The 15,602-nt window shown below is 48.4% G+C and overlaps 1 protein-coding gene across 1 annotated transcript in view; it reads left to right on the top strand.

The window, feature by feature from the left end:
• LOC141060472 (uncharacterized) overlaps positions 1-15,602 on the top strand; it is a 167,087-nt gene that overhangs the window by 69,481 nt on the left and 82,004 nt on the right. The window contains 1 exon segment of the mRNA XM_073556737.1: positions 10,559-10,685. Within this exon segment, the coding sequence (XP_073412838.1) occupies positions 10,559-10,685 (127 nt within the window).

Genomic DNA, 15,602 nt, shown 5'->3' on the forward strand with positions numbered 1-15,602 from the left:
CAGGAGCTTTGTATATAGTGTACAGGTAATACAGAGCTCACCAGTGACATTATACACAGGAGCTCTGTTTACAGTGTCAGTGTCCAGGTAATACAGTGATTACCTCTGACATTATACACAGAAGCTCTGTATATAGTGCACAGTGAACAGGTAATAGTGTATAGTGTCAGTGTACAGGTAGCCAGGGCCGCAGCTACAATGAGCCAAGTTGAGCCAGGTGCTGAAGCGGCAGGCAGCAGGGGGCTGCATTATGCTCTCCTCTACCCGCAGCACCTACAATTTAGCCTCTGCACGCTGGTGCGGTCATGCAAGAGGCTGTAATTGATGAGATCACAAGAGGGAAGGAGTCAGGGCCCCCTGATCATGTGACCCCTGACTCTTCCCCTCCTGTGACCTCATCACAGTTCCTGTAGTCGCTCCTCTCCTCATCTGTAGCATCTTCAATCCGGATATCATGTGACCCTGACTCCTCCCCTCCTATGACCTCATCACATGTCCTGTGCGCATCAGCCCTTGTTTTATGCAGGACTCTGCTGTCTGTGCTGGCTGTCATCGTCCTGGATGAGGGAAGTTTATTTGTGGGGTCAGGGGGGTTTACAGGATGTATGTGGCAGAGCCGCGAGTGTGTGAGGTGTACGGAGCAGAGCTGCAAGTGTACGAGGTGTACGGATCAGAGATGTGTACGGAGTGGAGCTTTGTGTGTACACGGAGTGGAGCCGTGTGTGTGTGCACGAGGTGTAAGGAGCAGAGCCGCGTGTACGAGGTGTAAGGAGCGGAGCCGCGTGTACGAGGTGTAAGGAGCGGAGCCGCGTGTACGAGGTGTAAGGAGCGGAGCCGCGTGTACGAGGTGTAAGGAGCGGAGCCGCGTGTACGAGGTGTAAGGAGCGGAGCCGCGTGTACGAGGTGTAAGGAGCGGAGCCGCGTGTACGAGGTGTAAGGAGCGGAGCCGCGTGTACGAGGTGTAAGGAGCGGAGCCGCGTGTACGAGGTGTAAGGAGCGGAGCCGCGTGTACGAGGTGTAAGGAGCGGAGCCGCGTGTACGTGAGAGGTGTAAGGAGCGGAGCCGCGTGTGTGTGAGAGGTGTAAGGAGCGGAGCCGCGTGTGTGTGAGAGGTGTAAGGAGCGGAGCCGCGCGTGTGTGTGTGTGTGAGAGGTGTAAGGAGCGGAGCCGCGTGTGTGTGTGTGAGAGGTGTAAGGAGCGGAGCCGCGTGTGTGTGTGTGTGTGTGTGAGAGGTGTAAGGAGCGGAGCCGCGTGTGTGTGTGTGTGTGTGTGTGAGAGGTGTAAGGAGCGGAGCCGCGTGTGTGTGTGTGAGAGGTGTAAGGAGCGGAGCCGCGTGTGTGTGTGTGAGAGGTGTAAGGAGCGGAGCCGCGTGTGTGTGTGTGTGAGAGGTGTAAGGAGCGGAGCCGCGTGTGTGTGAGTGAGAGGTGTACGGTGCGGAGCTGCACATGTACGAGGTGTACGTTGTAGAGATGTGTACGGAGTGGAGCTGTGTGTGTGTACGAGGTGTACGGAGCAGAGTCGCGTGTGGTGTATGGAGCGGAACCGCATGTGTACAAGGTTTACGGAGTGGAGCCATTTGTGTACAAGGTTTACGGAGTGGAGCCATTTGTGTACAAGGTGTACAGAGCAGAGCCGCATGTGTACGAGGTTTACGGAGTGGAGCCGTGTGTGTGCGAGGTGTACAGTACAGAACGGAGCCGTGTGTGTATGATGTATGCGGAGCCATACGTCTGCAAGGTGTATGGTGGGGAGCACTCATACCTCCCAGCGTGACAGTCCCGATTTTGAGAGAGATTCTGCCCTGGCTGGGAGCTTACTTTTCCCGACGACACAGGAGTACACGGCGGAGCCCTGAGGAGCACTTTAAAATTCGCACGTGACGTTCCACCGGAAGTGACGTGCTAGAAGCTGACTGGAAATGAGGTAATTTCGGGAGGAGATTGTGACGGAACCATGGAGGCACTTCAGGGAATGCTTCAGATCCATCACCGTATCCTCCCCCCAACAGCGCGGACAGCAGGATCGCCGTGGACTCGGGATGCCGGCCATGTGAGCGGATCATGATATGTCCTGCATCGGGAGGCTCAGGTGGGCTCTACAGTGGGAGCCGGGCTGCTGTAGTATCTTTATAGAATCTTTCTTTCTCTCTGTTTCTTTCCTTCGTCTTTCTTTCTCTGTTATTTCTTTCTTTACCCTCTTTCTTTCTCTCTTCTTTCTTTCCCCTCTTTCTTTCTCTCTCTGTTCTTTCTTTCTTTTCCTCAGTACAAGTCAGTGTGCCACAGTACCAGTCGAATAAGAGGGGTAGGAAACTAGGTGGCACTGGTCACATTGAGCCTCTCATACTTTTTACTGGTGTTATGCCCTGAGCACCCCCATAAAGTGGGCCAGCGCCAGACAACAGGGTACAAACAAATCACTATTACTATCAGTCCAAGTGGACAATTATATAGGTAAAGTTAATGATGTCCCTGTGCCAAGCATTGCGGAGGATCAGAATACACTGAGGAGACCAGAACAGCGGGGTTTGGGTAGAATAATTATATGAGGCCCATTACACTGTATGAAGTAATATATGGTGCCCATTATGCTGTATGAAGTAATACAGTGGGGCAAAAAAGTATTTAGTCAGTCAGCAATAGTGCAAGTTCCACCACTTAAAAAGATGAGAGGCGTCTGTAATTTACATCATAGGTAGACCTCAACTATGGGAGACAAACTGAGAAAAAAAAATCCAGAAAATCACATTGTCTGTTTTTTTTTCATTTTATTTGCATATTATGGTGGAAAATAAGTATTTGGTCAGAAACAAAATTTCATCTCAATACTTTGTGATATATCCTTTGTTGGCAATGACAGAGGTCAAACGTTTTCTGTAAGTCTTCACAAGGTTGCCACACACTGTTGTTGGTATATTGGCCCATTCCTCCATGCAGATCTCCTCTAGAGCAGTGATGTTTTTGGCTTTTCGCTTGGCAACACAGACTTTCAACTCCCTCCAAAGGTTTTCTATAGGGTTGAGATCTGGAGACTGGCTAGGCCACTCCAGGACCTTGAAATGCTTCTTACGAAGCCACTCCTTCGTTGCCCTGGCGGTGTGCTTTGGATCATTGTCATGTTGAAAGACCCAGCCACGTTTCATCTGCAATGCCCTTGCTGATGGAAGGAGGTTTGCACTCAAAATCTCACGATACATGGCCCCATTCATTCTTTCATGTACCCGGATCAGTCGTCCTGGCCCCTTTGCAGAGAAACAGCCCCAAAGCATGATGTTTCCACCACCATGCTTTACAGTAGGTATGGTGTTTGATGGATGCAACTCAGTATTCTTTTTCCTCCAAACACGACAAGTTGTGTTTCTACCAAACAGTTCCAGTTTGGTTTCATCAGACCATAGGACATTCTCCCAAAACTCCTCTGGATCATCCAAATGCTCTCTAGCAAACTTCAGACGGGCCCGGACATGTACAGGCTTAAGCAGTGGGACACGTCTGGCACTGCAGGATCTGAGTCCATGGTGGCATAGTGTGTTACTTATGGTAGGCCTTGTTACATTGGTCCCAGCTCTCTGCAGTTCATTCACTAGGTCCCCCCGCGTGGTTCTGGGATTTTTGCTCACCGTTCTTGTGATCATTCTGACCCCACGGGGTGGGATTTTGCGTGGAGCACCAGATCGAGGGAGATTATCAGTGGTCTTGTATGTCTTCCATTTTCTAATTATTGCTCCCACAGTTGATTTCTTCACTCCAAGCTGGTTGGCTATTGCAGATTCAGTCTTCCCAGCCTGGTGCAGGGCTACAATTTTGTTTCTGGTGTCCTTTGACAGCTCTTTGGTCTTCACCATAGTGGAGTTTGGAGTCAGACTGTTTGAGGGTGTGCACAGGTGTCTTTTTATACTGATAACAAGTTTAAACAGGTGCCATTACTACAGGTAATGAGTGGAGGAAAGAGGAGACTCTTAAAGAAGAAGTTACAGGTCTGTGAGAGCCAGAAATCTTGATTGCTTGTTTCTGACCAAATACTTATTTTCCACCATAATATGCAAATAAAATGAAAAAAAACCAGACAATGTGATTTTCTGGATTTTTTTTTCTCAGTTTGTCTCCCATAGTTGAGGTCTACCTATGATGTAAATTACAGACGCCTCTCATCTTTTTAAGTGGTGGAACTTGCACTATTGCTGACTGACTAAATACTTTTTTGCCCCACTGTATATGGTGCCCATTATACTGTATGCAGTAATATATGGTGCCCATTATGCTGTACGAAGTAATATATGGTGCCTATTATACTGTATGAAGTAATATATGGGGCCCATTATGTTGTATGAAATAATATTTTGGGCCCATTATACTGTATGAAGTAATATATGGGGCCCATTATGCTGTATGAAGTAATATATGGTGCCCATTATGCTGTATGAAGTAATATATGGGGCCCATTATACTGTATGAAGTAATATATGTGCCCATTATGCTGTATGAAGTAAAATATATGGGGCCAATTATACTGTATGAAGTAATATATGGGGCCCATTATGCTGTATGAGGTAATATATGGGGCCCATTATGCTGAATGAAGTAATATATGGGGCCCATTATACTCTATGGAGTAATATATGGGGCCCATTATACTGTATGAAGTAATATATGGGGCCCATTATACTCTATGGAGTAATATATGGGGCCCATTATACTGTATGAAGTAATATATGGGGCCCATTATACTCTATGGAGTAATATATGGGGCCCATTATACTGTACGAAGTAATATATTGGGCCCATTATATTGTATGAAGTAATATATGGGGCCCATTATGCTGTATGGAGCATTATATGTGGCCCATTATACTGTACGAAGTAATATATGGGGCACATAATACTGTATGGAGCATTATGTGGGGATAGGGGATGACTTTCTGTTTCTTGTGGATCAGACCGCTGGGACCCCCATGATCCTGGGAAACGTCGCTTTGAAGAGCACCATGTAAATGGAGCTGTGGTCAATCATACGCACTGTGGTGCCATTCACATGTGGCTCTTCAAATAACTCTTTAACCCCTTTCTGACATCAGACGCACTATTCCGTCCATGGGACCCGGGCCCCTATGCCCAGGGACGGTATAGTACGTCAAGCGCGATCAGCGGCGCCCATGTGGTGAGCGCCGCTGATCGCGGCTGGGTGTCAGCTGGTTATCACAGCTGACACCCAACACGTTAACCCCTTGCAGGGGTTAAAGGGAAGCATCGGCAGGGAGGGGGCTCCCTCCGTGCTTCCCTGAGCCCCCCACAGCAGCGCAATGTGCAGCACTGCTGCGGGGGGCTCTTTCCCTGCAGGTCCCCGGATCCAAGATGGCGACGGGGACCTTCGGGGGCCTGCAGGGAGCTGGCTTCCTCAGTGCCTTCAAAGCGCAGGCATGAGGAAGCCTTCTGCACTGCCTGTGACAGATTGCTGATCTGTCACAGTGATCTGTGATGTGACAGATCAGTGATCTGTCACAGGACAGTGATGTCCCACCTGGGACAACCTAATAAAGTTAAAAAAAAAAAAAAAAGGTGTAAAAATAATTGTAAAAAAATCGCTAAATAAATTAAAGAAAAAAAAATATTCCCTAATAAATTCATTTTTTGGAAATAAAAAAACCCAAAACAATAAAAGTACACATATTTGGTATCGCCGCGTCCGTAACGACCCGCCCTATAAAACTGTCCCATTAGTTAACCCCTTAGCGAAGCCATTAAAAAAATAAAAAACGAAGCAAAAAATAATGATTTATTATCATACAGCCGAGCAAAAAGTGCAATAACGCGCGATCAAAAAGACGCATATAAATATCCATGGTACCGCTGAAAACGTTATATTGTCCCGCAAAAACAAGCCGCCATACAGCGTCATCAGCGAAAAAATAAAAAAGTTATAGCTCGCAGAATAAAGCGATGCAAAAATAATTTTTTTATATAAAATTGTTTTTATTGCATAAAAGCGCCAAAACATAAAAAAAGACATAAATGAGGTATCGCTGTAATCATACTGACCCGAAGAATAAAACCGCTTTATCAATTTTACCGCACGCGGAACGGTGTAAACGCACCCCCCCAAAAGAAATTCATGAAACGCTGGTCTTTGTTCATTCTGCGTCCCAAAAATTGGAATAAAAAGCGATCAAAAAATGTCACGTGCCCGAACATGATACCAATAAAAACGTCAACTCGTCCCGCAAAAAATAAGACCTCACATGACTCGGTGGGTCAAAATATGGAAAAATTATAGCTCTCAATATGTGGTGATGCAAAAACTATTTTTACAATAAAAAGCGTCTTTTAGCGTGCGACAGCTGCCAAATATAAAAACCGCCATAAATAGTAAATCAAACCCCCCGTTATCACCCCCTTAGTTAGGGAAAAATAATAAAATAAAAAAAAGTATTTATTTCCATTTTCCCAGGGTTAGGGCTGAGATTAGGGTTAGGGGTGTGTTGGGGTTAGGGTTGAAGTTAGAATTGGGGGTTTCCACTGTTTGGGCACATCAGGGGCTCTCCAAATGCAACATGGCGTCTGATCTCAATTCCAGCCAATTCTGCATTTAAAAAGTCAAATGGTGCTCCTTCCTTTCCAAGCTCTGCCATGCGCCCAAACAGTGTTTTACCCCCACATATGGGGTATCAGCCTACACAGGACAAATTGCAAAACTTTTGGGGTCCTATTTCTCCTGTTACCCTTAGGAAAATAAAAAATTGGGGGCAAAAATATCATTTTTGTGGGAAAAAAATATGATTTTTTATCTTCACGCCCGTGTGTTATAAACTTCTGTGAAGCCCTTGGGGGTTCAAAGTGCTCACCACACATCTAGATAAGTTCCGTGGGGGGTCTAGTTTCCAAAATGGGGTCACTTGTGGGGGGGTTTCCACTGTTTAGGTACATTAGGGGCTCTCCAAAGGCAACATGACACCTGCAGAGCATTCCATCAAAGTCTGCATTCCAAAATGTCACTACTTCCTTTCCGAGCCCCGACGTGTGCCCATACAGTAGTTTTCTCCCACATATGGGGTATCGGGGTACTCAGGACAAATTGGACAACAACTTTTGGGGTCCATTTTCTCCTGGTACCCTTGGGAAAATAAAAAAAATTGGGGTCTAAATGATCACGATTTTTTTATTTTCACGCCCGGGCGTTATAATCTTCTGTGAAGCACTTGGGGAGTTCAAAGTGCTCACCACACATCTAGATAAGTTCCTTAGGGGGTCTAGTTTCCAAAATGGGGTCAATTGTGGGGGGTTTCCACTGTTTAGGTACATCAGGGGCTTTCCAAACGCGACATGAAGTCCGATCTCAATTCCAGCCAAAAAAGTCAAATGGCGCCGTTTCCATTCCGAGCTCTGCCATGCGCCCAAATAGTGGTTTACCCCCACATGTGGGGTATCCGCGTACTCAGGACAAATTGCACAATAACTTTTAGGGTCCTGTTACCCTTGGGAAAGTAAGAATTGAGGGTGAAAAGATCATTTTTGTGGAAAAATGATTTTTTAATTGTACCGCTGTACGTTATAAACTTCTGTGAAGCCCTTGTGGGTTCAAAGTTCTCACCACATATCTAGATAAGTTCCTTGGGGGGTCTAGTTTCCAAAATGGGGTCACTTGTGGGGGGTTTCCACTGTTTAGGTACATCAGGGACTCTCCAAACGTGACATGGCGTCCGATCTGAATTCCAGCCAATTTTGCATTGAAAAAGTCAAACGGCGCTCCTTCCCTTCTGAGCTCTGCCAAGCGCCGAACCAGTGGTTCCCCCCCACATATCAGGTATCAGCGTACTCAGGACAAATTGCACAATAACTTTTGCAGTCCAATTTCTCCTGTTACCCTTGGTAAAATAAAAAAAATTGAACCTGAAATATTTTTTTTGTGAAAAAAAGTTAAATGTTCTTTTTTTTTTTTTTAAATATTCAAAAAATTCCTGTGAAGCACCTGAAGGGTTAATAAACTTCTTGAATGTGGTTTTGAGCACCTTAAGGGGTGCAGTTTTTAGAATGGTGTCACTTTTGGGTATTTTCTATCATATAGACCCCTCAAAGTGGCTTCAAATGTGATGTGGTCCCTAAAAATAAAATGGTGTAGTAAAAATGAGAAATCGCTGGTCAAGTTTTAACCCGTATAACTTCCTAACAAAAAAAAATTTTGGTTCCAAAATTGTGCTGATGTAAAGTAAACATGTGGGAAATGTTAGTTATTAAGTTTTTTGTGTGCCGTATCTCTGTGATTTAAGGGCATAAAAATTCAAAGTTGGAAAATTGCGAAATTTTCAAAATTTTTGCCAAATTTCTGTTTTTTTCACAAATAAACGCAAGTTATTTGAATGAAATTTTACCACTAACATGAAGTACAATATGTCACGAGAAAACAATGTCAGAATCACCGGGATCCATGGAAGCGTTCCAGAGTTATGACCTCATAAATGTACAGTGGTCAGAATTGTAAAAATTGGCCCGGTCATGAACGTGCAAACCACCCTTGGGGGTGAAGGGGTTAAAGAGAGTGATGAGGGGGTGACAAAGTATAGCAAAAATTACCTGATCGGGGTGATAAGTGCTATAGTTTGTGGGCTGGTGGGATTTGTGTGGCAGGGCTGCATTTTTGTCCCAGTCCGGCCCTGTGGCAGGCCTACCATTGCCATTATTGACCCTTGTTCTGGATACTTCTGTGTTGTTCTTGCATGTGCGTGTGATGGCGCTGACATCCTTGTGTTTGGACACCTTTTTTTTCTATTTATCTAAATCAAAATGTCCACTACTATACTCAGTTTTACAGGATAGATATGAAAATTTACTTTGAGTGAGGGGGGGGGGGGGGGGGGGCGTCATTTTGCTGTTCGCCTCAGGCAGCAGAGAGGCTAGGTTCACCCCTGCAGGTAGCACACTGACTCACCAGTGACGTCTCCAGCTGAAGTCCGTCATCTTTGCTTTTCTTTTTTTATGCAGCGCAGACCGGCATTATTACTTTCAGCCAGGACTCGTCTCTGCATAAAATAACACAAAGTTACCTTGAGCACGGCTTCCAGAGCACATTCCCCATTTTTCCCCTTTCTTCTACACTACACATCTAAATACAGACGTGCACCCACCATTAATATATAATAATCCACCATTCCAAATATAAATTATAATTCACCACTGCGCCCCCACCAACAATAAATAGCAATTTCCCCACCTAATAAATATATACATTAATTAGCCCCTGTACTCTTCCTCCAATTCATTACCAGTCACTTCATCCTCAATGTCCCCCAATATGTGCCTCCCACTCCCCCAATTCATTATATTTATATGCCCCTTCCACCCCAATTCATTGTCATGTCTTCTCTCTCTCCCACCCTCTATTCATCATCAACTGCTCTACCCCACATTCAATACATCATTTACTCCCATCACCCTGAAAATTAATTATTTGCTCACCCCCAGGTCCTCATTTGTTCTCCCCATCCCCCACCTTCAATTCAATTGCTGTCCCCGTCCCTCATTTCATCATTTGCAGTCCCCCTCACTTCATCATTTGCAGTCCCCCATTCTCCCCCCACTTCATCATGTGCAGTCACCTTTCGTTCATGTGCAGTCCCCTATCCCCTCCCTCACATCATCATATGCAGCCCTCCTCCATCATTTGCAGCCCCTTCCAACATTTGCAGGCCCCATTCCATAATTTGCAAATTGCAGCACCCCCCTCCATCATTTGCATCCCCCCTTTCATCATTTTCAGCACCCCCTCCATCATTTGTAGCCCCACTTCATCATTGGCAGCCCCGCTGTCATCATTGACAGTACCCCTCCATCATTTGCAGCACCCCCTCCATCATTGGCAGCCCCCCTCCATCATTTGCAGCACCCCCTCCATCATTTGCACTGCAGCCCCTCCATCATTTGCACTGCAGCCCCTCCATCATTTGCAGCACCCCCTCCATCATTTGCAGCACCCCCTCCATCATTTGCAGCACCCCCTCCATCATTTGCAGCACCCCCTCCATCATTTGCAGCACCCCCTCCATCATTTGCAGCACCTCCTCCATCATTTGCAGCCCCCCTCCATCATATGCAGGCCCGCTCCATCATTTGCAGCCCCCTTCCATCATTTCCAGCACCTCCTCCATCATTTCCAGCGCCTCCTCCATCATTTGCAGCCCCCCTTTCATCATTTCCAGCACCCCCTCCCCCCCTTAAAAAGGAGTGTTAGTCTGTGTGCTACCCGGCTTTCATTCTTTTTGGTACAGATAAGATATGGATAGACAGATATGGATAAATGGATATATAGAGCAGATTTCTAATCTGCTTTTGCTATTGTATCTATAAGCTCAAAAACCTTTCAGGTGATGCGGTTTTTTAAAAAGCTGATCTGCTTTTGCAGCTGAAAAACGTATACTCAAAAAACGCAGGAAAAACGCTGTGTGTGAATGTAGCCTTAGATCAGGAATAGAACAGCCATTTATAGGACATTTCATAACTTTCCCAAACTCCTATGAAAAAATATTCAGCACATTCTGCATTGAACTACTGTACCCAATTTATTATATATTTTAGGACTCCGACTCTGACTCCACAGCCCTGAGGACAGAGCATAGGGAAGAAGCAGAGCTTGTGCTAAAGAAGCACAATAGAGCAGAGGATAGGAAATCCAGGCAAAGCAAGATACAGGACACAAGGCAAGGTGCAGGACACAAGACGAAGTACGGGACACCAAACGAGGTACAGGACAAAAGACAAACACAGGACACCAGACGATGTACAAGCACAGAGCGTGTGCGAAGAAGCACAACAGGGCAGAGTGGAGGGGCACAGAATACAGGGAGCGACCAAGAAGGACCATGCAGCCTAGCAGGGAAGCAACACGATACTCAAGCCCTGACCATAGGAAGGGGGCAGGCTGATATAGGGCAGGAGAACCTGGACTTCCTTGTCAAGACCATGGGGAGGACTTCCGGTTCAGGTCCTCCTGGATCATAGAGAGTACCGCTGAGTCGGATCCTCCAGGAGCATAGAGAGGATTGCTGGATCAGGTCCTCCTAGACCATAGAGAGGATTGCTGGATCAGGTCCTTCTGGACCATAGAGAGGATAGCTGGATCAGGTCCTCCTGGACCATAGAGAGGATAGCTGGATCAAGTCCTCCTGGACCATAGAGAGGATATCTGGATCAGGTCCTCCAGGACCATAGAGAAGATTGCTGGGTCGGGTCCTCCAGGACCATGGAGAGGAACCGTTGCAGGCAGCATGGAGATGAGCGCGCACACGCGTGCTGGGCACACCCGTCAGCCGAAGGATCCAGCATAGGAGATGTGCGCACGCACCAGCAATGGCGCGCAGCCACAAGGTGAGATGTGCGTGCGCACTAGTAGTGGCATACAGCCGTAAGGTGTGATGCACGTGCGCACAGGAGAGGGACCCCCGGAGCGCCCGCAGGGACCCGGCACTGTGGACAATGCGGCATGACAGTACCCCCCTCTTTAAGCCCCCTCTTACCAGGGCTGGGAAAATAAAATTTAGGCTAAATCCAGAGTATTTGTGCAAGCCACTCCTCACAGAGTTGTTCCGCCATCTTGAAACGGACACCTGCATTGGTTAAGATACAGGAGCCGCAGATGAAGACACGGGTATCCAGTGGAAAGGGCTGCGAGTAGACGAGGAAGTCTTTCTCTGGCTGCAACAATATTCCAAGCGAGTTCAGAGGACATAAACCAGGTCCAATTCTTCAGTAGGAAACAGCAGTCCAATTAAAGCAGTAGCCGAGGTACCAGCGGAGTCCATGGCCTGAGTATTCTGTGACTGAGTCAGTTTTTGCTGAGTCGATTTCTAGAGTGGACCTTCTGGGCCGTAGCACCCACCCACCTAGGGTGAGCTGATCTTATGAGGAACCACCCCCTATACAGGGAGTGTTCGGGACAAGACCAAGGGGGTGAGCCACCACAACTGCTGGAACCAGATGGCCGGCTCATGGAAGACACGAGTGTGAGTGTCTGGTAACAGGGAACGTGCAGGGTACAAGACATAACAAAGTGTGGTCACAGGGTTTTTTCAATAAAGCGTGGTCTCAGGGTTTAATCAGGTACAAGACATAATTACGAGGACAAAGTAATACGTAGTAAGGTGCATGCGAGGGCACGCCAAGGTCCAAGGCATGGTACATGCTAGGTGGCACGTCAGGGTTCAAGGCAGGATGCGTGCTAGGAGACACGCCAGAGTCAAAGGCAGGGTTCAAGGCAGGATGGGTGCTAGGAGACACGCCAGGGTCCAAGGCAGGGTTCAAGGCAGGATGCGTGCTAGGAGACACGCCAGGGTCCAAGGCAGGGTTCAAGGCAGGATGTGTGCTAGGAGACACGCTAGGGTTCAAGGCAGGATGCGTGCTAGGAGACGCGCAAGGGTCCAAGGCAGGGATCAAGGCAGGATGCATGCTAGGAGACATGCCAGGGTCCAAGGCAGGGTTCAAGGCAGGATGCATGCTAGGAGACACGCCAGGGTCCAAGGTAGGATGCGTGCTAGGAGACACGCCAGGGTCCAAGGCAGAGTTCAAGACAGGATGCGTGCTAGAAGACACGCCAGGGTCCAAGGCAGGGTTCAAGGCAGGATGCTTGCTAGGAGACACAACAGGGTCCAGGCAAGGGCTAGGTGGCATCGGACTCCGGACATCTAGCAACGATCGACAGGCTCCGAACATTAGGCTGCAGTCATCAGGCTCCGGGCCTCTGGCAGCGATCGGCAGGCTCCGGGCATCCGGCAGGTAAGCCAGGGTTCAAGCAAGGAGGCACGCCAGGATTCAAGACATGGTGCATGTTTAGGAGACATGCCAGGAACCAAGGTTCAAGGCAAGGGCCTGCGGATGCTAAGAGGCACACCAGGGTTCGGGACATGGTGCGCGTGTTTAGGAGACACGCCAGGGTCCAAGGTTCAAGGCAAAGACCTGCACGTGCTTAGAGAAGCACGGGGAGGCATGCCAAAGAGCAGGCAAGGGCCTGCACGTGCCAAGGGGGCATGACTAGGCAGGCATGGCTGAGGCACAAACAGGCGGAAACAGCTAAGTCACTGGCCGGCAAGCATGGCTGAGGCACAAGCAGGTGGGCACGACTGAGGTGGACATGGCTGAGGCCCAAACAGGCGGGCGAGGCCAGACCAAGCGCGTGCAAAGGGCACGCAGAGAAATAAAGCAAGGCAAGGCTAGTTAAAGACAGTATAAAGCAAAGAGCGGAGAGTAGGTTGTAGTACAGAGCTGGGTAAAAAAAGAGAAGCGGGGCGTATTCTAGAGCCCAGAGTCAGGTCAAGCCAAAGGACTAAGTGCAAGACATAAAGCAGAGTACAGACAGGTAGCGGAACGTATGCTGAGGCACAGAGCCGGAAAGAGCGAAGCGAATGCCAGAGCACAGGGCCGAGTATAGAGAAGAGACAAGACTTGTGCTAAAGGAGCACGATAGGTAAGAATATCAAAATATAGCTCAAAGCATAGTACATGGCCAAAGCGCGTACAGACAGCACGGAGAGGCATAGTACAGAAACAGACTTGTGCAAGAGAGCACGATAGGACAGAGCATAGGGAAGAAGCAGAGCTTGTGCTAAGGAAGCACAATAGAGCAGAGGATAGGAAAGCCAGGCAAAGCAAGGTACAGGACACAAGGCAAGGTACAGGACAAAAGACAAACACACGACACCAGACAAAGTACAAGCATAGAGCGTGTGCGAAGCACAACAGGGCAGAGTGCAGGGGCACAGAATACAGGGAGCGACCAAGCAGGACCATGCAGCCTATCAGGGATGCAACACGATACTAAGGCCCCGACCATAGGAAGGGGCGGGCTGATATAGGGCAGGAGCACCTGGACATCCGGGTCAGGACCATGGGGAGGACTTCCGGTTCAGATCCTCCAGGATCATAGAGAGTACCGCTGAGTCGGATCCTCCAGGAGCATAGAGAGGATTGCTGGATCAGGTCCTCCTGGACCATAGAGAGGATAGCTAGATCAGGTCCTCCTGGACCATAGAGAGAATTGCTGGATCAAGTCCTCCTGGACCATATAGAGGATCACTGGGTCAGGTCCTCCAGGACCATAGAGCGGAACCGTTGCAGGCAGCATGGAGATGAGCGCGTACATGCGCACCGGGCACAGGTGTCAGCCAAAGGATCCAGCATAGGAGACGTGTACGCGCACCAGCAACGGCGCGCAGCCACAAGGTGAGATGTGCGTGCGCACTAGTAACGGCATACAGCCGTAAGGTGAGATGCATGTGCGCACAGGAGAGGGACCCCCGGAGCACCCGCAGGGAGTCGGCACTGGGGACCATGCGGCATGACAGATGGGGTTGACCTTCAGGTTGTGGAGCTGTGAGGATTGGGTGGTAGTTGATGAGGAAGGGGTTACAGGGGAAGGGTCTACAGGGGAAGGGGCAACAAAATAAAGGATTTGATCATGGATTGCAGTGGAGACATTGGGGATAGATGACAAAGTGGAATCATGGGAATCGATAGACAAACTGGAAGGTACAGTCAAAGACATAAGGGAAGGTAGTGACAAATTGGTAGGTGAGGGTGGAGGCGGTGGGTTAAATTTGGGAATTGTTTTTTGGCTCCGAGTGGGAGTGGTGGCCTCTGTAGCAGTAATCTGGCATGGTCCAGTACTGGGCATCATCGTGAATACTGCTGGCTGGCAGGGGTGCTGGAATGGGCAGCATCATGGATAGTGATGGCTGCAGGGGTGCTGCATTGGGCAGCATCGTGGATAGTGATCGCTGCAGGGATGCTGTACTGGGCAGTGTCGTGGATAGTGCTGGCTGCATGGGTCCTGGACACTGGAGCATGGTGGATGCTGCAGGGGTGATTAACTCGGCAGCGTGGTGGATCTGTGAACTGGTGGTGGTGGAGGATAGTTCGGTGCTGTGGGAGTTGGAAAAAAAGGCTGCTGGTAATATCCTCCGGCCTGTGGATTGTACCTTTGGGACTGATGCTGGGACTGCTGCTGCTGCAATGTGTGACTGTAAGCAGCCTGGCAGGCCTGCATGACGTTCAGCTGGAGTTGAGGCGTAAGATTTTCCGATACGCTCCGCTCTATTGCTGAAAAAAAATGTTGCACTGGTCTCTCAAGGTCGGTTTCCATGTGGTCAAGGCGTTTGTTGACATCCTGTATAAGTGTGTTCACAAGGTTGAACCCACTCTTCAGTCTGTCATCAAGCACCCTAATACCATCCTGGAAGACCAAGCTTAAGTCCATAAACTTGCATGCCTGTCATGTCCCAGACCCTCGGCCGCTGACGAGAAGACCCAACCAAAGCAGAGGAAGAGGGCTGGGAGAGGGGAAAACCAGCTGCCTGTTCCCCAGCCTGCAAGGTTGCTCCATTGCTGGTGGATGATCGGGACTGTGTCTGTTCAGTGGCTGGTAGATGAGTGACTGCTTCAACAGAGGATGATCCAGTTTGTGTTGTGCTGCACCAGGTTCTGTGTGGCAAAGAAAACAAAACATTATTAAAAAGAAAAAAACAACAAAAAACAAAAGATACTTACGTTCGCTGAGCAAGCGCAGGCCTCAGAAAAGCAAAGTTGTGGTATTTGTATTTCCTTAACCATTGAGCAGCACCACTTCAAACCC

This window comes from Dendrobates tinctorius, unplaced genomic scaffold, assembly GCF_039654945.1.
Source record: "Dendrobates tinctorius isolate UK_male_01 unplaced genomic scaffold, ASM3965494v1 ptg000237l, whole genome shotgun sequence".
NCBI lineage: Eukaryota > Metazoa > Chordata > Amphibia > Anura > Dendrobatidae > Dendrobates > Dendrobates tinctorius.